Genomic DNA, 23382 nt, shown 5'->3' on the forward strand with positions numbered 1-23382 from the left:
CAAGCACACATTTCGAGAGATTTGTTCATGCTGCAATGATATCCGTTGCACAGATAGCCAAACAATGAAAATATTTGCTTTATGAACGCCTGTGATGCAAGTGCACAGACAAGGTCCTCGGCCACTGGCACCAGCAGACTGTATGTTGATGACTTCTGCTGCCAGTACTGAAGTGCCAGAGAAGAGCTCGTCTTCCACTAAGTCCTGCACTGAAACTCCAAGACTCATTTCATTTGCTTTTATCATCATCTGCGCTCTAATTAAAGTATTTGCACACATTACTTTCTCGCTTTCTACCCGCAAACATGTGCAAAACTGTGCAAAAACTCGCAATCGTCAACCACACGTGCTTACTGCTTCAACCCGACAAACTAAATGTGCTCAACAAACAAACAATGGTCCTTTACGAAAGTTGCATCACGTGATTATATTAAACCCAAGTTTCACTGTTTGCCTTAATTTCAGTTCTCGTGCTTGTAAAACAAAAAACAATATTTTTAGTTCTAGTTCTCGTTTTCATTATGAAAATATCACTGGTTTTGACTCGCCTCAAAGTAAACTTGACAGGGATCAAACGTGCCTGGATGAAAAGATGAGCCTGGCCATGAATGGAGAAAACTCACTTGGAGGTGAAACCCAGCCAGATAAACAAGCAGATAAGGGCATGGCCACCCAATATGACCTAGCTAATCTTGGAAGCAAGGATGCTGACATGTTGCCATGGCTGACATGGTGGTAATCATGCAATCGCACCTGCAAACCTCCCCAGTGTAGAAAAAGGGAGTACAAGGTGGAAACAGGGGAAAAAAATAAAAGAACGAGAAAGAGCAGAAAGAGAGCCATGAAACCAGTGCCACAGTTGGCCAGGGGCCCTTGTAGGATGCCAATATTGTGGGAGGACCGGAGGAGAGATGTGTAGTCAGGACATTATCTCCCCCGGGGCCCTAGAGGACAGTCCCACTCGGTTGCTGTCTTTCCCACAGGGCATGCAGGGAGGTACAGTTCACTGCAGCCCTCTTGAGATCAGTGGGTACCACTAGGGGGAGCTGTGGAAGCTGTACAGCCCTACTTTGGGCTCTCACCACACCAGGGAGTAATTCCAGACCTCACTAACGAGCCACCTGAAGTACTCCGAGGTGCTGTTTAAAAGGAACCGCCTGCTTCTGTTCCGGGATCCAGAGTCGGGAGGGCGAGAGGCAAAGCTTGTCAGAGGAGGAGTGGGGGCAAAAAAAGAAAAAGAGACAGAGAACCAATGAGAAGGAGAAACAATACTGGGGACTGTACTTGTGCTGTTTATTGTACTGTGCTGCTTGTGAACATGGTTTGGGAAGCGTTCCCACTTTAAATAAATTTGTGTTTTGCTGAAACTTGTGCCTGGTGTCTGTCTGTGTTGGGTTTGGGTTTGGGAGGTTGGTGCGCCTCCTGTAGGTCACACCGGCATCAGGTGGAATGGCAGGACAAGCCAGCCTTCTAGTATGGAAAGGCAGCGTGGACGTTGGAGCAAATGATTGACACTCTTGGGGTGGCTCACCATGCTGAATATTTGTAGAGGAGTGTGGTGCGAGCATGGTGGAATCCTCCCCAGGAATCCAAGATACACTGGGTGAACGAGAAGGAAGATGGGAGGACAACCAAGATGGGGGTCGGAGAGAACAGCGGCTGCTTGTGTCTCCAGTGGCTGATCGAGCAATTGGAAAGCTTTTTTTTGAGGACAAAGAAGGAGTTGAGCTTGCCTTGTCAGATGGAGCAGTACCCTCATGACTGTGCTGTGTTGTTCGTTTTATTCTGATTTTATTCTGGATTTTAAATTCACAGACTTTTACTGTTTTAAAGGATTATTTATTTAAGGAAATTTTTGATGCACTACACTTTTGGACACCTTACTTTTTACTTTTATTTTAATAAAAACACTTGTATCCTTTTTCACCTACCCCTTGCTCCTGGTTATGTTATTAATGGTTGAGAGTTAAAGAGGCTCTCGCATGTAGTAGGGAGTGTGGAGCAGACCCGCACCGCCAAATTTGGTAGCAGCAGTGGAATGAGGTGAGACGGTGAGGACTGAAGACTGCAGGAAGAGAAAGAGCAAGTAGGATAGATGCCTGACTTTATAAGGAATCCATGGATTCAAGCCTGAGGAGGACATTTTAGAACTGAGATTTTGAATGAGCATTTATTTATTACTTTTTTTACTTGTCACTTTAAAGTTATTGTTTCTTTTAATATCTTGATTTTACAGAGGGAGCTTGGGTTTTGTTTTTATGAATGGGTTTGTTTTAGTACTTTTACTGTTGGTTTTAGTGCAGTGTGGGTCCATGCCGTGGACTGAGGCCACCAGTTTGGCTGAAGCATGGAGCTTTCCCTTGAAACTGGAGGCTTAAAGGGGAAAGTGTGTGGTATAATGTCAGGTCCATGGCTTAATAGTCAGGAGTCCATTTTAATAAATAAATAAATGAATGAATGGTCAGTTTGACCTATGTGGGTGTGCGTGCAAACACAGCTGCAGGAAGAAGGTGGAGTAATTGGGGCGAGACGCACCTGTGCATGCTGGTGTGGTCTGTCTCAATTGCTTTTTGGCTTTCTGCAGTGCATGATTAAAGCGATACACACCCATAGAGGAAGATAAAAGGGAGCCGGCAAAGTAAGAAAGGAGGAAAAGAATAGGAAATGAAAGAAAAAGAAGTTAAAAGATGGGAGAGATGGCAGGAAGCAAAGGGAGCCAGGGCTTGAGAGAGAGTGGTCAGGAGAGAGGGAGCGCGAAAGAAGGCAGGCAGCTGTGAGGAAGTCCCTCGAGGGAGCGTGTGGTCAATGCTTAGGAGCTGAAGGCCACTCTAGATAAGTGACCTGGAAGCTGGAGTGACTTCGCATAAGGCCAGGAGGAAGGCAGCGGAAGCTGCAGGAGTAATGGCAGGCACAGTGAGGTGTCCTGTGGGTGGTGCAATGGACTACAGGGATGCAAGCCTGGCAGCGGGAGTTGGAGGCTCGGGGTCTTGCCCTTCTGGGAGCCAGAGACCGCTACAGGGCCCGAGCCTAGGAGAAAGGGCATAGAAGGTTGGCTGAATTGTAAGGCGTCTCTTCAGCTGCAACACCTTGCCTAGGGGTACGTTGAGGAGATGGCCGTTTTTACATGATGCACCAGGGACTGTGTTTTTAAAAGATGGACACCTGGCTGTGTTAACTGCATTTTAATGGATTATTTTTTAAATTGTTTTAAACCTCCACCATCACTGTTTTTTTTATTGGATTATTTATTTATTGAACATTTTTGCACTGCACTTTTGGACACAGATTTGCTTTACATTATTTTAATAAAAGCACTTTGTATTTTTATACATCTACCCCTTGCTTTGTGTTAGTGTCCTCATTCGCTGGCTCATCCCTCAGGTACGTTATTGACAGTAGCTGGTTCAAGAGGCTTCCCAGAAGGACCCACTAGCATGGGGCCAACGCACACCATCGCGTTGTTCTCCCCTAACTTTTCTCTGTCATTTTCTCCTCCAGACCAACATCTCAGACACGAGCCTGGGAGCCATATTGAGCTAGGCTGTTGACAGAGCTGAACACCCTATCTCAGCCAGAAACTGTTGGACCGGGAAACAAGTTAAGCAGTGATTAAAAGGGAGGCCGTTCCTAGAGGCAATCACAAAACTTCACTGTTATCTCCAGGGGTGTGAGTTGACCTTGTCCACAAGGACTCTAACCCCAGTGTTACCTGCTGGTTTCTTAGCCTTCTCTCTCTTGAGTTGACCCACTCAAGAGAGAGGTAAAATGCAGCCTCGAGAAGGCTACATTTTGTTGTTTGTTTTTGAACTTTTTTTTATTTCCTGTGCCAACTTGCACTTGCTTTGCTTTAAAACTTCATTTGATTAAATAGGATGACATGGTTGGTGTCCCAACATTAGTTTTTGGAATCGGTCATTCCTTCACCTGACCAAAATATTAAGATTTGTCAACCTATAGATTTTTAAAAAAGAGCTGTAAATTCATCCAGTTTGCAGTGGAGGTCTGGTTTTAAGCATTAGTTTGTTATTCAATGATGCAGATGTTTTTGGTTGTCTAATCATTTGGTGTACAGAATTGTTAACACAGTGGGTGAGGAAGGCAGCTCCCTCCCCCAAAAAAATGAATTCATGGACATTTTATGTGAATAAATACAACAGAAGATTATGCACAATATAAGTTATTAAAGACATGAAATCATTATGTGTTTGTGTTTGGCCTCATCCAAGAGAACATGAAAACAAAAAGCATGATTCATTGCTCTCACTCTGGAGAAATCTAGGGACAATTTCACATTAACACTGGAAAGCTGCACAAGATTACCAATTAGTATAATATGTAGTAATTGTATTATACTATATTGTATCTGTCAACACGTTTAAAAAATAATAAACTTAAAACCATCACCTTCGTAAAAATAAAATTGAACATGTGTCAGTTCTGTTTTTTAATGATGTTCACATTTATAGCCTTTACAAGGCATTGAATTTTTGATTGCACCCTTTACATTAGTTATCTGCACAAAATGAAAAGCTGTGAGAATATTATCAATAATTATACAACTAATAATAAAACCCCAAACTATTGCATTAATAACATATTGTATGCTTCAGTGACTTAAAAACCATGGCCTATTCCAAATACACAAAATTTAAATCAGGTTCCCACTTATGCCACCAAACATTAACAGAGTCATTTACAATGAACAATTAAAAATTGTCCAGGAACTTGTTTAAAATTGTAGTGGCATCATTTGAAGGGAGCACCCAAATGTCAATTTAGTGATAGAGTACTTAGAAATCTCACCGATCTAGGTGTCACTTTATTATATAGGTAAGGGTAATAACAATGGAAGCCCCTAATTTAAGAAGTGCTATAGCACTTTGACTTATAGCCTCTGTGAAAACCCCCTGTTTACTTTAGTTTGTTATCTTGTATTTTTCTAGTTTTGCCCATCCATGGATTTATATTTCTTTGTCTAGTCTCTTTGAAAACTTTGCCTATCTGTCTGATGCCTGCCTATGGTTGTAACTTTTTTGGATTATGGACATAATGAAACAGTTTTTTAACTCATTATTTTTCATCCCTTTGGGCTCATGAAAATTATTTAATTATAATATTAATAACAATATATGTCTTTTTTGTGACTGTCGCATTCAGGGATGAAAACATTTTATTTGTACTGGCTAAAAAACAATGAACATAAAGTTAATGCTATTGAATATGTAGCACTCTGATATAATTTTGTAGGAGTCTTTAATTTTTATTATTTATTTTTATTTTAATCAATAAATAACATACAATATTAAATACTACCAGCAACTTAAAGCATCCACTGTTACTGTTTTCCAGTACTGAGTGTGACGTACTATGAAACTTGGTCTCCTTAACTCCTGCTACCTTTTCCATCCATTCATTTGCTAATTGATTTACATTATGAAGTTTACAGTGGAAACAACTGGTGCAAGTGATCCAATCCTGGATGGGACATCCATGAAACACTGTGACCAACAAAAATATCTTTCCATAAAAATATGTGCTGTTGGCTAGTAGTAGTAGTGGTTATTAGCAAAACAGTTTGATTAAATAGACAAAATGTCTTAATTCAGCAACACAAGAATCAGAGATTTGGGAATCTAAAATTTCTTAATCATGGCTTTCATTTGTTTAACAAAAGTGAGCATTTTTCTTAAAGTTCAAACAAGAAAACAGCCACAGCCACTTGCTGTTGAATATACCACATCACAAAGTAATCAGTGCAACTGAAATGTGTCTATATATATTACAATATTTCTACTCATTACTTTTGTGCTCAGTTAAATACAAATTAATACTCTGGTAATACCCTTGCCCATTTTTTTTTTCTTCTGGTAAGGTTATAATCCCAACTAAACATATGCTCCCTGTCAGTCCAGCTGCCAAATTATCAGAAAATAAAGAAAGATGCCAGTGGGATTAATAAAAAAAAAGTTTATTTTTCTGCATTTGAAATGAGCAGATGTTTTAAAAAATGACCTTAAACCACAATATCAACTTTGGAAGCTTATAAAGAGAATCCATCTAATTCCAGTTTGGCAAAACTTTATGTAAACTCAATACAAACTTCATTCATTAGGAAGACATAAAGCTGATTTTTATTTTAGTGATCAAAGCAGCTACATTATTTCAAGTGCAGCCATTCCAGCTGCTTCTTTGTTCTCCAAAAGTAACAGAATGAAGTGCTCACAAATGCTGCTAACATTAACCCATTCAATAATATGTTTTACTATTGTGAGAATTTCATTTTATACACAAAAGCATATCCAGATACAATCCATATACAACATAAAGTGAGGTTTCATTTTTTAATCTTTTTTTATTTTAAATAGCTCCTTTTATAATATCATTAACTAAAAACGTGATTTCTTTCATAAACACCATTCTTTAATGATGTGGACACCAAAGAGCGCACCAGCTCTCCAAACCCAACACAGACAGACACCAGGCACAAGTCCAGCAACACACGTTTTATTTTTTTTGCTAGGGGAAACCTTTTCCTGCATTCCCCAGCTGCACAGCACAGTACACAAGCACGAAGTATGGTGAAGCACAACAATGGCACTTTCTTTTCTTCTTCTTCTCTGCCTCCTCCTCCTCCCGACTCTGGCTCCAGGAATAGTGGCAATGGGCGGCTTTTAGGCCGCACCCAGAAGCATTTACGGTGGCCCGTTAGCATGATCCAGAAATACTTCTGGGTGAGGTAGAAGTAGGGCTCTGCAGCCACTGCAGCACCCCCTGGCGGCACTCACGAGACCCAACAAGGCTGTACCAAACTCCAACTCCCAAGAAGCACTGTGGGAGTGTGTGATGTCGCAACAACTCAGAGGGGCTGCCCTCTAGCATTCTGGGTGAGATAATGCTCTAAACATGTTCTCTCTCCCAGTCTTTCCATTGTGGAGACATCCTGGGCTGGGTAAGGGCCCCGACCATCTGCCACAATGATCACTGTTTGTTAAGCATTCATGAAGACATGGGTTGTGAAGGAAACAATTCAGAATTGATAAATCAGCTCTTCGTCTTTAACTTAGCTCCCATAACCCTTAACACTAATGTCTTCTTAAGTTAAAGCATGAGTCTAAGAAAGGCTAACATTTCCCTATAACTAAAAGGCTTATCTGCAACACTTCAGCAAAGTCAGAAGAAGTTCAAGTGGAGAATGTAGCATAAAAGAAGAAACACAGGGCTGCATCATTGGGCAACAGGCAAACATGTTTTCTAGAGCTGTATACAGTATGTGCATTTCAGTCTTTGATAGATGCAATGAATGTCCTATTATCCGTGATTCCAAAATCTAAAGGTGGGTTGGCTGTGATAGCGGTAGAGTTTTCCAGTCTGGAGTAGACAGAGAGTTAGAAAGAGATTGAGAGAGAGAGGGAGAGAGAGACGTTTTAATTAGTGTAATGTAAAATGTAGTGTAGATAGATCTAGAAGAATAAAAATGAGTTAATAATGGTATCTCTCAAAAAAAGATATTTGGATAAAGAGCAACACATATGGATCCAAAAGAAGAAAACAGGAATGATGCTAACATACATAGAGAAAAGTGCTGGGTGCACTCATTGTACACAGTGGTAGCATGATGTATTGAGTCATCACTCTCCACCTATAAAAGATGGCAACACATTGCTCCTGAAAAATGTTCCCTGAAATCTCTTGTATTTTTTCAACAACAAAACTTCTTTATTGTTTCAGATTGGAGCAATTTAAAACAAAATAGTTAAAGAACCTTTGCTTTGTTTTTTGATCTTGATTTTTGTTTAGTGTTTTGGGTTTGTGATTTTGATTCTCTTTCTGACCTCAGATCTGTCAGATGTAGTCTCTGTTCTGGCCTGCATCATTGGGTTTTCATTTTTGTTTACCTTATTTTTGTTTAGCATACAATAGAGGGACTTTCTCCATTTCTCTCGGTTCTAGATTGTCCAGCCTAGGGCTTTATTTACTCTTTTTATTTCTTTTTGACCTTCCATTATCATAACAGAAATTAAGAGAAGTACAACTATATTTACAAAGTAGGGCACAAAAGGTAGACGCCAAGTCTTTGTGAAAGGAACGTGAGATGTAATGCATGGTTAGATATGTCAACAGAGACACCTGTCTTGAAAAAAGAAAAAGGACAGAGAGATTACAAAAATGTGATTGTGGGGACCAAGAGCTCACAATCACCATTACCATGTGACAGACAAAAACATAGAATACATACCTAATCATCACACATGTTATGAATTAAAGTTGAATATTTAAGATTTGGTCTTTTGTCATTTTAGAAAATTGGCAGCCTGGCCTGACGCCAACAATCAGATGGAGGAGTTGTGGGACCATGGCATTTATAAAATAAAAGCATTGGACAATACTCATTTTAATAATGACAATGCACAGCTAGGAGAAGAGAAGATGTTTTGACAAGCAAGAACAGAGGCTCTGATCTTGAAACAGTAGTTTTTGGAGAATCTGCATCTGCCTGAGGAAAAGATGACAACTTTCAACATACCTGAAGCTTTCAGTCACAGGAATGGATGATGGTACATACAGTAAGCCTGAATCTATATGTTATTATTACAGAATTCTGCGCTATTGATTTTGTAGGGTTTAAAATGTCTTAAAATGGTCTAGATTATTTGGAATATCAGATGAATGTGAAGATTCTATCTGTATAAAGGGAGATTCTATGTGAGCTGGCATTCTGAACTTAATTTATAAATAAAACTCGGGGTAAAAACTGGGAATTATTGGGAATTATGGCTATTGTTTTGAGAGAGGGAGAGAGAGAGATTATAAGAGGCAGCAAACGGAGCATTGTGTGTTCTCCAGAGTTCCTAGTTGGCTGAAGAACCACTTTAGACTATTAGATACAAAAGGTGTAGGTAGTGCTTTAGGGGAAATAAGGCAAACTGTTAAGAATACCGGACCTTACAACTGACATTCAAACATTGGCAACTTTATAAGTGAACTTCTGCCAATATTGTGATATCAAACATCCATGAACTATATACAGGATAAGCAGCTACATTTCACTTTGAAGGAACACTTAAACCAATAAATACTTTCCAAATCAGAAACTACAAGAGACCAATGAATTCATGGATGTCTTCTAAAAAAAGATTAGAACTGTCAAATGATTAAAATGTTTAATTGTGATTAATTACATATTGTTTTTGTAATTAACTGAGATTAATCATAACTTTTTGTTATTTCAAATTTGATCCTACAAAAAGATTATTCAAATAAAAAGTAATGCATTTTGTTATAGCCATACCTTCTTTGTTGTAACACAATATTCCCCAAAACAAGAAGTGACAAGACTTTTTAATTTTTCCCCTTTTGTTTTACAAAACACAAAATAAACCAGCCCCCATCATTTTCCTATTACTTTGCACTGAGCCAATCACCAAGACAAAAAAAGTCTATTGACATTTTCAAATAAAAAAGTGTTGTGCTCTTCCATACAAAATGCTTAAAGAGTGAAAACAACCTTTTACAAGGTACTGATGTGGCAGGTATTCTCAAGTACTTGCATGCAAAGGGAACCATGCTGTGTGACTCTACTTATTCTTGCCACCTTAGTGGACAGTCCTCTGTGGTGATGGTGGGCTCTGCTTTATAATGTTCAACACACTTCCCAATCCTCATTCTCATTAGTTAAAAGAACTGAATTTTTTCATCAGTGACCCTGAATTTGTTGCTTGCATTCATACTAGACTCTCCTACTTGAGCTTGATGTTGATTGAAGCCCATACCCCACCCCTCACACCTATGTGAAGGCACTTTGGGTTCTTAAACCTTGGGAAGAATGCTGTGGTGCCATCTACAGCCATGTAAAGTTGGTGTTTCCCTTATTCTTTTAAGGTCTGCTTGAATTTGACCATGTAGGCAGGGTCAGCATCAGTGCTCTCGATTACCCAAGAGTGCTGGCACAAGCAGGCAGCAATATTGTGAATTTCCCATTGGGATTAATAAAGTATCTATCTATCTACTGTGCAAGAAACACATTTTTCTTTTCTCAAAAATTTCATCAAGGACCTACACAAAAGAGAACAGAAAATCAATAGAAGAAAATAGAAATAGAAAATCTAAAACATTTGTTTTAGAAGTAGGTATATATATAGATATATATACATACATATATATATGCATATATATATATATATATATATATATATATATATATATATAATATGCGGCATAGTGGCGTAGTGGGTACCGCTGCTGCCTCGCAGTTAGGAGACCCAGGTTTGCTTCCCGGGTCCTCCCTGCGTGGAGTTTAAATGTTCTCCCCATGTCTGTGTGGATTTCCTCTGGGTACTCCGGTTTCCTCCCACAGTCAAAAGACATGCAAGTTAGGTGCATTGGTGATCCTAAATTGTCCCTAGTGTGTGTTTGGCGTGTGGGTGTGTGTGTGTGCCCTGTGGTGTATATATATATATACATTTAATTGAATTTATCTAAAATCAAAAACATTCCATACAAGCAAGTCAAGTTCTACAAAAACTAGGTTCAAATCAAATGAGAGAGAAAGAGAGCCAGACCAACAGAGTAAAACTTTAATAGTAGGAAAAATGTGTTAAATAAATATAAATAGAATAAAAAAGGAAAGAGAATCCACTTCCTTGATTTAAATGCTTATTTTAAAATGATATTGATGTTATTTGAAGTGAGAATTTGATTTTTTCCAAATTCAAATAATATATAACATCAGTTACTCACTGAGTTAAAAGAGGTTAGAATTCTTCCAGTTGAGAAAGATAAGTTTACATGCCAATAGTGAAGTAAAGGCAATTACTTCTCCACTTTAAGCCCATCTGGAAGCACACCAAACACAGCTGTTATTGGATTAGGAGGGTGACTTCAAGGCTGTCTGAAAGGCATTTAAAGATTTTGGCCCAAAATTATGTTACTTTGGCGCATATCCAAAACATATGGCCCAATGAGGCTGGAACTTGATTGCAATGTTCGCAGGTTGGATCTTGCCCTGGAAAAATTTTGGACAATTTTAATCAAGAGAGATGCGCTTGACATATAATTTTGAGTTGAGTAATTCTATCCTTTGCATAGTGAATTCTGTACATTGCTACCTTCCACTCCTTTTCGGAAATTTTGAGTGAGAGATTCTTTTCCCACTGTACTCTGGGATCTTTGAAAGGGAGGGACTTTAAAATGTTTTTATATATTACAGAAATGCTGTCTGAGTCATCAAGACTGATCAATATTTTTTCCGGCATAGAGGTAGGTGGGAGGTGAGTAAAGATGGACAGGATTTGTTTAGTAAAGTTTCTATATTTGGAGGTAGTGAAAAAGCTGTGTTGCTGGAAAGTTAAATTTGGAATGTAATTGTTCATAGGATGCAAAGACGTTGTCTAAGTACAGATCTCTAAGTGATTTAATCCTGAATGTTTTCCAGACATTAACAACTGTTTTTAAATGTATCCATGTTAGTGTGGCCATAGAGATATTTGTACTGTATCTCTTTTGCACATGCATACACACAATCTCACAGTGATATTCTCTCCCTATTTCGCTCCCTCCCTTGCTCATGCAAATACCTTTCTGCTCAGACAATCATACACTTGTATATGCATAAGCTATCCTTAATATTGAAAATTACCTGCATTGCTTCAGTAGTGCCTCCAAGTTCTGCAGTTTATCTAGTTCAGCTGTCACTGGCAATGCTGAGGCTGGTTTTCTATGAGACCAGAGCATCTCTCAATGGCTGTTGGGTTTCCAAAGACATGCCTTTTCATTTCCAGAGTTGAATTCCATCTTGCCACAATGTCTTGTACAAGAGACTCCATCTTTTGCCCACTGTCATTTTGCTTTTGTGCTAAGACTCTGTGCAGTACAGTACATATGAATTGAAGACCCTTACTATAGTATACTATACTATACTATCTGTGATAAGTATGGAAACTTTCTTTTCAATATTTAGCTCCTTTGCTATGTCCATAAAATTTTTGGTCCACATTTAAGCATAGTGCCTCTCTTCTGTTTTTATTGCAATTAGAGTACAGTGATCCCTCGCTATATCGCGCTTCGCCTTTCGCGGCTTAACTCTATCGCGGATTTTATATGTAAGCATATTTAAATATATATTGCGGATTTTTTGCTGGTTCGCGGATTTCTGAGGACAATGGGTCTTTTAATTTCTGGTACATGCTTCCTCAGTTGTTTTGCCCAGTTGATTTCATACAAGGGACGCTATTGGCAGATGGCTGAGAAGCTACCCAACTTACTTTTCTCTCTCTCTCTCTCTCTCTTGCGCTGGCTTTCTCTGATCCTGACGTAGGGGGTGTGAGCAGGGGGGGCTGTTCGCACACCTAGACAAAACGGACGCTTGTCTAAAAATGCTGAAAGATTATCTTGACGTTGCTACCTTCTGTGCAGCTGCTTGAAGCGACATGCTGCGTGGTGCTTTGCATACTTAAAAGCTCGAAGGGCACGTATTGATTTTTGACTGTTTGTTTTTCTCTGTCTCTCTCTCTCTCTCCCTGCTCCTGACGGAGGAGGTGTGAGCTGCCGCCTTCAACAGCTTTGTACCGGCGGTGCTTCACATACTTAAAAGCCAAACAGCCCTATTGATTTGCTTGCTTTCCTCTCTCTTTCTGACAGTCTGTGCTCCTGACGCGCACTCCTTTGAAGAGGAAGATATGTTTGCATTCTTTTAATTGTGAGACAGAACTGTCATCTCTGTCTTGTCATGGAGCACAGTTTAAACTTGTGAAAAAGAGACAAATGTTTGTTTGCAGTGTTTGAATAACGTTCCTGTCTCTCTACAACCTCCTGTGTTTCTGCGCAAATCTCTGACCCAAGCATGACAATATAAAAAATAACCATATAAACATATGGTTTCTACTTCGCGGATTTTCTTATTTTGCGGGTGGCTCTGGAACGCAACCCCCGCAACGGAGGAGGGATTACTGTATATGAATGCAGATTCCAGTGTTCATCAATATAATGTACTTAACCACAATGTAGTTATGGTTACTTACCAATAATTAGGAGTCTCAGTGAGAAGAACAATCGCTGCATGTTCCAACTCTTCTACTTTTGCCCCCCTCTTGTTTTCATACAATTCATGTTCTCATGTGAATTTGACTTCTAGCTGTAGCTATCCACTTTGCTATTACTTTTGGTTGTTTGCTTCTTGTTGACTTTACATAGATTTCCTAAAAGCACTGTCTTGAAATAGTTTTTTGAAGGTGTCCTCCAGTATTAATGCCATTGACATCTGTGTCAGCAGAGTACTTTGCTTGCAAATGATACATGAGACTTATGTTCATTAATAAAAAAATTCTTTGCATTAAACTTTACATTTAATGAGAGAGATTTGGATGGGGTTTGTAATGGAATTTCCCATTTAAAAGACACATTGCAGCTTTCATTGCTGGTCCATCATAAAAAGCTGATGCACAAAGCAGCTGGACTTGAAATACTAGATTAGATTATTTTATTTATAAAAGCACATTTAAAACAACAGATGCTGTGCCAAAGTGTTAAACAAAAAGGCATTAAAATAAACACTGCCACAGGTGGCTGGGGGGGAGAACGGCTAGGACGCCCCGGAGGAGGGCTTACGCCTCCCCCAGACCACGTGGGAGCGACCGCCCTGGTGGCTATGGGGGCCACGGGTACAGAGCTTTGAAGCTCAACCCTGTAGGGGCCCGTGGTCACTGCCAGGAGGCACCCCAATGCCTTTGGAGCCCTGGACCTCAGCACTTCCGCTACACCCGGGAGTGCTGGGGGGAAGAGGATCGGAGACACCCGAAGTGCTTCCGGGTGCGCAGCCAGCACTTCCGCCACACTGGGGAGTGCCGGCGGAAGACTGTTGGGAGGCACCTGGAGCACATCTGGCTGATTATAAAAGGGGCCGCCTCCCTCTGTTAGTGGGCTGGAGTCGGGAGTGAAGGAAGAACAAGGTCTTGGAGGAGGCGAGGAGGCAGCCTGAAGGAAGAGGCATTGGACTTGTTGGCCTGGACTTTTGGGGACTTTGGGGTGTGTGTGCACTGGTTGTAAATATGGAGAATTATAATAAATGTGTGCTGGGTGATGTAAATGTGTCCGCCTGTCTATGTCCGGGCCGAGCTCCACAACACAATACAAACAATCATGCAAACGCAGATTAATAAAACAACCAATTATAACATCCACCATAATTCCATCATACACAGTGAAAGACAGAAGAAAACAAGTAGGTCTTAAGCCAACTTTTAAAGACCTCGATAGAGGGTGAAGACCTGATGTGCAGAGGCAAGTCATTCCAAAGCCTAGGAGCAACAATTGAAAAAGCTCAGTCTCCCCTTAACTTCAACTGAGATCTTGGCACTACAAGGAGCAGTCGTCCAGATGACCTCAGTGCTCTTGGTGGTGAACAACAACAACAACAACATTTATTTATATAGCATATTTTCATACAAATAATGTAGCTCAAAGTGCTTTACATGATGAAGAAAAGAGAAAAAAAAAGACAAAGTAAGAGTTAAAATAAGACAACATTAATTAACATAGAATAAGAGTAAGGTCCAATGGCCAGGGAGGACAGAAAAAACAAAAAAAACTGCAGACGGCTGAAGAAAAAAAATAAAATCTGCAGGGGTTCCAGACCATGAGACCACCCAGCCTCCTCTGGGCATTCTACCTAACATAAATGAACAGTCCTCTTTGTATTTAGGGTTCTCATGGAAGGACTTGATGATGATTGTCATGTAGACTTCTGGCGAAGGAGGTCACAGATATATTTTGGAGCGAAACCATGCAAGGCTTTAAAAACAAACAACAAGATTTTAAACTCAATGCAACACTTCCAGCGGAGAGAGGCTAAAATGGGATACTACAGAACTATGGATAGTTCAAAGAGTTAAAGTACAAAAATATATCACATTACTATGAGAGCCTTAAAAAAGTAAAGTCCTTTATCCTTTTCCTCCCACAAGCAGGGGTCAAGCACGGCATCCAATAAGGTCCAATAAATGATTGCAATCTAGGTCAGATTGATGAATTTCACAATGATTACTGATCTGTATCAATATGATACAAAAAGTTCTGATGACAATCTTTAAGAAGTACAGTTCAGTATCTGGGTGAGATATTGGGACAGTTTAGCTATTAGCTAGATAAACAGGCTTGATGGACTGAATGGTCTTTTCTCATTTGTCAGATTTCTTATGTTCTATTAGCTATTGACCTAGCTCTGTCTAAATGCTACTGAATTACTACCTAACATTTCCTAATAACACTAGGTAAACCTTTGGGGTGTTGTATCATACAGGAAAAAGAAAAAGAATTCTTTTTCTCTCTTTCCCTTTATATAAAGACTAGCCAACCCGCGGCGTAGCATACGCCGCAGAATTATGTATTGATGGGTGAACACTTCCTGAACGACACAGTTGTCCAAACAGAAGTGAAAATAAAATTGAGCCCGGTGCATTCTTTAACTGCATTTTCTGCCTTGTAGCGCAGTGGTAGTGTTGCTGGTTAACAGTAAGGAGACTGTGGAAGATTTTGGATTCGCTTCCCGGTTTCTCCCTGTGTGGATAGCGCTTTGAATGAAAAAAGTGAACATTTGCAAAATCCGTAACAGTGCGTTCAGTAAGTACAATGCGCACACGTTTGATTTGTCGGCCACTTTTTGCTAGCCGTCTTTTCAGGTTTGGGCTTATTTTGCAGTGTTACCGCTTGTGCATATTAAACTTGAAATCATTTGAGTAACTAATTAACTAACACCCACCCACCCAGCTTGTTTGAAAAAAATGCGCCGGTTCTTTCATCATTTTGTTGCAACCTATCAAAGACTTGCTGCCCCCAACTCCTCACCTGAGTCACTGTCATCTGTGCACCTCTGAGCCACGTTGTCCTTTCATTGTTCTTTGTGGTTTCGGCTGCTTTTCTATATATAATCCACCAAGTCACCCGACCACGGTAGTAGGAGGGGGGTGGGGAGCGTATGACCCGCACTCAGTGGGTATTCCTCGTTCGTGGGGAACAATTCGAGAAAGAGCTATCGATCTGTCAATCCTCTCCGTGTCCGGGCAGGGTGAGGTTTCCCGTGTTGAGTCAAATAAAGCAAGATTTGTGTGTGGTGAGTTGTTGTGTTCGAGCACATGAGCAGGCACTGTGAATGCCTTGAGAGCGTGGGTGGACGCGTGCTGGATGAATAATGAATATCTATATATCTTCTTAGATATAGACAGCGTCTGATAGTTGTGATGGTTTTACACTCCAGCACATTGGGGTTGAACGCTGTTAACAGTCAGGCGGGCAGGCGTATTAGAGTTGGTGCTCTTAGACTTGGTGGGCGTGTCTCTCTAGCGGTTCGAGTTCTTGGGCGGTGCTCTGTCGTTTGTATCACACGGTCGGACGACTTGGTGGATTATATATGATGATGATTAAATGTTGAAATCCTTCGAGGAACTAATTAACTAACTAACACCAACCCACCCACACACACACAGCTTGTGTGAAAAAATGCGCCCGCACGGTCGGCCGACTTGGTGGATTATATATGATGAACATTTGCAAAATCCGTAACGCTGCTTTCAGTAAGTACAATGCACACGCGTTTATATAGTAAAAGGCAAATTATCCGCGACAAACAAACTGTTATAAATGCTGCATACCAAGCCGCGACATAATATACGCCGCATAATCACGCCACTTTTTAAATGTTTTTTAAGCAGAGGGAAAAAAATGAACATTTGCAAAATCCGTACCGCTGCTTTCAGTAAGTACAATGCACACGCGTTTAATTTGTCGGCCACTTTTTGCCAGCCGTCTTTTCTGGCTTGGGCTGATTTTGCAGTGTTACCGCTTGTGCATATTAAATGTTGAAATCCTTCGAGGAACTAATTAACTAACACCAACCCACCCACACACACACACAGCTTGTGTGAAAAAATGCGCCCGTACTTTCATAATTTTGTTGCAGCCTATTAACTGTTTTAGACGCTGCATTCAGCAATTCACATCCGCGACAAACATGCCTCTTTTTACATGGTCCTGCTTTGGTGGGCGGGAAACGTTTTCCGTGTTCCTGCAGGACCATGTAAGAAGACGCATGTTTGTCGCGGAAACGAATTGCTGCATGTAGTGTGTAAAACAGTTTGCTATGGTGCACGCGGTCGTGTGTCGTAAGCGAAAAGTCAACGTGGCTCAGAGGTGCATGTGTACTGTAGCCCAGACGAAGATAAATGACGGCGTTTTTTTCCCAGTTGACGCGTCCGAGTTGGTGGGCGTGGCTCTGCGAGTTGTCGTCGTAATCCAATGGTCTTAAAGTTGGTGGCCGTGGTTCCTTCCTGCGTGCGCCCTCATTCTGGGCTCATCAGGCGTACAAACTCCACTGCACTCCCTCTCGGGAATCGAACCTCGGACGTCAGCGCCAGAGGCGATGCCGCTAACGTTGCGCCACGGCGTGTGGTTCGTTTATTTGACAGCATGTAGATCGGGGTAATTACATTCACGGCATTCGAAGTCTGTGTCACAATCTGATTGTATAGGTGGTTACCTACCAGGTAACGCTTGTGGTTGGCCAGCAATCTGCTAACATCCGCCACGGTGCCCTCAGTTTGTGAGGAGCAGATCATAGAATGGTTGAAATAGTTTACTGTCAAATAAATGCAAAGAGTACGCGACACGTGTTTAGCCCTCATTCTGGGCTCATCAGGCGTACAAACTCCACTGCACTCCCTCTCGGGAATCGAACCTCGGACGTCAGGAGTGCAGTGGAGTTTGTACGCCTGATGAGCCCAGAATGAGGGCGAAACACGTGTCGCGTACTCTTTGCATTTATTTGACAGTAAACTATTTCAACCATATACATATATATATATATATATATATATACTGTATATATACATATCTACTTATTGGCTCCTGTATTTAGGATATAGCGGGTTGGATAATGGATGGATGGACATCTGTATGCATAGCCCTATTTGCCCGTTTTCATTTTTTTTCTTTCTTCAGTAATATTTCAGTAAACCCGGAGCTTGTCAGTTCAAATCCTGGTACTGACACCACTGTGTGACCCTGAGGAAGTCACTTCACCTGCCTGTGCTGCAAAAAACAGAAGTAATGTAACAAATTGTACCTCAGATGTTGCAAGTTGCTGGAATAAAGGCATAAGTAAAATAGATAAATATGTATTATACACATAGGAACTATTCACTTATTTTCAGTTAAGTCATCTGCAGCAAACTTTTATAAATGAGGGTTTCTCATTTTTAGATAGTGCAAATTGTTTCTTCTTCATTAACGTTTTCTCTTGAAGAGCTTTTTTCATTTCATTGAAAATTAAAGCAGCAGCTGCCAAAATATGTAGCTTTCTTATTAATTTTTCAACATTGTGTAAAATAAATTTATAAAGTAACATAAAAGGTTTAAATACTGGTTATCCTTTTACACTAAAATATTACTAAAGAGATACAAAAAAAGTAAAATGGATATGTTCTTTTTCTTTAAGGAGATTAAATATTACTGAAGAAAGAAAAAAAAAAATTAAACAGCCAAATGGGGCTATGCATACGAACTTAAAAGGTTTAAATAAAACAGAAATATATATTTTATTTTTACTTGCTTAACTTGTGGAGGGTGTATCCTGTAGCAAAGCCCTAACTTTTTTCGTGAAAGCCCGTTTCAGTCAATAAGTCTTAAAAAAAGGTGTAAAGATATTGACAATAAGCTACGCAAACCCACCAAGACATGGAATCGTTTAAATCAAGTATCATTACATCTTCCTTTCTTAAAGAGAAGTAAGGCAGTACTTATAACCTTACATATTTATATATATAGACATACATATATATATATAATCTATATCCGAAGCCGTGCAAGCACACTCTTGAGAATGCAACGTATAGTTGTACAGAAGAAAAGCAATCTTGCCTCAAATGAATGGCAATCTTTTGTAGGTCTATGAACTTAATTTAAACTTTAGGTTTACACGGTGCTTTCTTTCCGAAGTACCTGCACTCATGAATATGTCTGTATGTGTCAGTCGGTCAAATCCACGCGCTTCGCACCGGCGAAGTACCGCTTTTAAATTTTTATTAAGAAGAAAACAAAACCTTTTTAAATTGAGGGAAAATATACTAATAACAGTTTGTTAAGGATCTGTTTTTTTGTGAAGCTGCCTTCACTCGAGTGATCACTTCGACCTGACTTGGTGGCCAACTATAAGCGTTACCTGGTAGGTAACCACCCATACAATCAGATTGTGAATCAGACTACGAATGCCGTGAATGTAATTACCCCGATCTACATGTTGTCAAATAAACGAACCACACGGCGTGGCGCGGAATGTAATTACCCCGATCTACATGTTGTCAAATAAACGAACCACACACCGTGGCGCAATTTTAGGGGCTTTGCCTGTAGCGCTGACGTCCGAGGTTCGATTCCTGTAAGGGAGTGAAGTGAGTGGCTGGTTACCTACCAGGTAACGCTTATTGTTGGCCAGCAAGTGAGGTAACATCAGCCACGGTGCCTTCAGTTGTGAGAAGCAGATCATAGAATGGTTGAAAATAGTTTACTGTCAAATAATGCAAAGAGTACGCGACACGTCTTTCCCCCTTATTCTTGGCTGATCAGGCGTACACACTCACTGCACTCGCTTACGGTAATCGAACCTCGGACGTCAGCGCTAGAGGGGCTTTCCAGCGGTGAAGTATTGCTTTTAAATTTTAATTAAGAACAAAAGAAAACCTCAGAGGTTCGATTCCCGTAAAGGAGTGAAGTGAGTGGCTGGTTACCTACCAGGTAACGCTTATGGTTGGCCATCAAGTGACGTAACATCAGCCACGGTGCCTTCAGTTGTGAGAAGCAGATCATAGAATGATTGAAAATAGTTTTGCATTTACCTTTTTAGTAAAAGGCAAGCTTTTAAGCCTGAGAAATCACCCCGTAAATGCACACGTTTAATTGCACATGTGTTAATATGTATGCTTACACAGTATTAAAAGCCAGTGAACAACGTCATTTAACTTTGTTCCCGCGTTTGATAAAAGGCGAGCTTTTAAGCCTGAGAAATCACCCCGTAAATGCACACGTTTAATTGCACATGTGTTAATATGTATGCTTACACAGTATTAAAAGACACTCAAAAATTAACGTCATTTACCTTCGTTCCCGCGTTTGACTCGTGCTGTAAATCTCTTCCATGTTTTTAGTTCACGTGATTACGTAGGAGGCGTGATGACGCGATACGTGACTCCGCCTCCTCCATTAGAGTATATGGACAAAAAACATGTTCCAGTTATGACCGTTACGCGTAAAATTTCGAAATGAAACCTGCCTAACTTTTGTAAGTAAGCTGTAAGGAATGAGCCTGCCAAATTTCAGCCTTCCACCTACACGGGAAGTTCAAGAATTAGTGATGAGTCAGTCAGTCAGTCAGTCAGTGAGTGAGTCAGTGAGGGCTTTGCCTTTTATTAATATGTATAGATTATCTGGAGTCAAAAGCCTGAATAGATGGTAATGTTTAACTTCTGTGGATAACAGCTTACTTTTTGTGCTCCAGGTGGTGCGTACAGCCTGCATTTTGATAATGGAGGATCACCAACATGAGACTGCTGCTATAGCAGTGCAAAATGCATCCCAATTATATATATAAATGATTTATTCTTGTAATGTTATGTAATTCAAAGGATACAATTATATACTTCAAACAATTTGTGGACACATACTGGTGGGAAGTATCCTATTTTGATGGAGTAGTGCTCTCAACTGACCACCATTGAAGTCCAAGTATTTTTTGCACTTGTTTCTTCCATGAATCATACCCACTACATAAAACCTTTCCTGACTACACATGCAGTTAATAGAGAGCTTAACTGAGGATGCACATACTGTCAGTGTGTCTGTCAGAGCACTATGAAATAAAATTACCTAGTTTTATACTGTAATTCTGTTGCATATATGAACTTGTGCATTAAATCTCCAGAGTTAATAAGATTTAGATTGTTAATCTCATGATTCAACAAAAATTGCACTAGCATTTATGTGGATATATAAAAACTGTTCCATGTGTCAGGTTTCCTGATTTGACCGACAGACATTTGTCAGGATTTGAGCCAAGGTGCTGTCTTTGTTGCTTATGAAAACTAGGTGAATTGCACTGAAATGTTTAAATAAGAAATAACTTGAAAAACAAACAATAGCATACATCCAAGAACTGAAAACAAAAATACTACATTTATAATATACAGACCTTTTTAAAATACTGGAAATGATTTCATAAGCGAATGCAAATTTCATCAAAAGATACATTCATTTTCATGAAAATAAATGCCTAGGTAAAGATGTATTTCCTACACAAATGGTTCTCAGTGCCTCACCAAAAATGTAACTTTAAACTGCTTCATTCTTGAGATTACAGTAAAAACCACAGCGATATTACTTTTCTCAAATTTTGTAGAAAAGAGGGAGCAGTGCTTGTTACAAACATTAAGGTCTAAATTTGTTTTTTTTAATTAAGGCATTCAATTTACTATGAATGGATTTACTAAGGACTATTGTTAATCGGTGAAGTTTGCTAAAGCATTTTTTGTAGCAAATACATTGTGTTCGCCACTGACCTTGTTGGCTGAATATTCTTCTGGAAATTTGCAGTGTGAATATCTTAGACAAATATTTTTTTTCCAAGCTCCCTATGATGCTTTGCAAGGCCAGCATGACATCACATACCTGTAGCAACCATGAACAAAACTTTCATGCATGCATATTGTAAGCTGATTCCACCTTATGTTTAAATAACTACTTAATTTGGTTCTCGCATGTGTGATGTCACTACTCCAGCTGGTTTTGAACCCTGATTGCATTAAAAAAAAGTGCAGTATTTTTATTTGAGAAGCACATTAAATGAACATATTATGAAAATACTTTGTTGTTCTTCATAGATTTGTTGTACCTTCACTGCTCAGTTAAGCAAGTTTTGGTCCTTGCCATGCAGATCAGCTACTTACATAAACAGCCTCCTGAGTATATAAAACTGACCCCCTCTAGGTGTGCACATACACACTTGTACACATTTTTTCTCTGTTGTTACTCCTAAGCTCAAACAGGGAAGTGTTAGAATGAGGTAGCGCAAACTGATCTTCATGTCCCGATGGCCAACTAGCTGTGCATTGAGCCCATATTAGGGAAGGGGAAATGGGCCAAATGTGTGCGCAAAGAGCCATGCTTGCCCAGTGCCTAATCATAACAAACCTTAGAGCAATAATAATAACAATAGATTCATTACTATTTACAAGGCATAGTTGGCAGATACTTCCCCAGCCCTCAGGGACGCTTAAAGGACTACTTCATTCAAAATTAGTCCAGTTCCTCCTTTCCCATTGACTTTTGTCAAGTTCAGCTCATGGTGAAGCAAACATTTCTAAGGACGGTTTGACTATGAACAATGCTGCTCCATGAATAGAGATTGTGTGACAGGTAGTTTTACATATTTTATTTCACAGGTAGCAGAAGTAAGAGGACATAGTTTTGGTGTCTGCCCTCTAGCTTCCTATGGGTATATTATAAGCCTGCTTCGAAGGCGTAGCACACAGTCTCTCTTTGCCTGTCTTCCTCTCTCAGGTCTTACCATGTGCCCTTGAAAGGGTTTTATTCTGAAGAAACATTTAAAATGATATAAAATACAATTTGTTAAGTATAACATAACCACTATTTGTTGCTTACAACACACAAAAGCAAATGCACATTCTGAAGTGGTCATATCTTTGTTCCAAGGATAACAGCATACTGTTAAGATTCTGTCTTTTTCTAATAGATCTTTTTGGGTTAATTTTTACATTTTGAACATCAAGATTTCAGAATCTATTATTAATTTCCAACTTGAACTTTTCAATGTTGATATATTTCACTTTTTATTTTAATTATTCTTACTCCTATTTATTATTGTTTCATAATGCCATTTTGTTTATTGGGAGCTACTATTTGCAATGATCACCAGAATTTTATTGCACTATGTACACATGACAATAACTTTATCTTGATGTCCAAATTATCTTGAATGGCAAATTTTGCAACAGAAAAACTAATACTTTTTACTGGGATGTTCATAAATTAGAAAGCAGATAGCAGTGGTGCCTGTGAAGATTAGAATAACTATGTGAGCAACAGTACTACTATAACTACAACTTCTATTACTATTGCTATTAAGAAGTCAGAATGGTTACAAAGTAGTGAATTAAAGATTCTTTCTGAGGTCAAAACGAAACAAAGTACTACAATCATTTGCTTTTAGAGAAGTGCTCTACTGCTAGACAATCAAAAGTCTCTCCCTTTGATTTAACATGAAGTTTGATTACCAGTTTATTTATGCTGTCAAATTTGATAATGGAGGCATATGTCAAACGCAAATGT

At 39.6% G+C, this 23382-nt stretch overlaps 1 protein-coding gene across 1 annotated transcript in view; it reads left to right on the forward strand.

The window, feature by feature from the left end:
* Window positions 1-1566: 1566 nt before the first annotated feature.
* LOC114647571 (uncharacterized) overlaps window positions 1567-23382 on the forward strand; it is a 37288-nt gene continuing 15472 nt past the window's right edge. Inside the window, 1 exon segment of the mRNA XM_051923214.1 lies at window positions 1567-1749. Within this exon segment, the coding sequence (XP_051779174.1) occupies window positions 1567-1749 (183 nt within the window).

This window comes from Erpetoichthys calabaricus, chromosome 1 (assembly GCF_900747795.2).
Source record: "Erpetoichthys calabaricus chromosome 1, fErpCal1.3, whole genome shotgun sequence".
Lineage (NCBI taxonomy): Eukaryota > Metazoa > Chordata > Cladistia > Polypteriformes > Polypteridae > Erpetoichthys > Erpetoichthys calabaricus.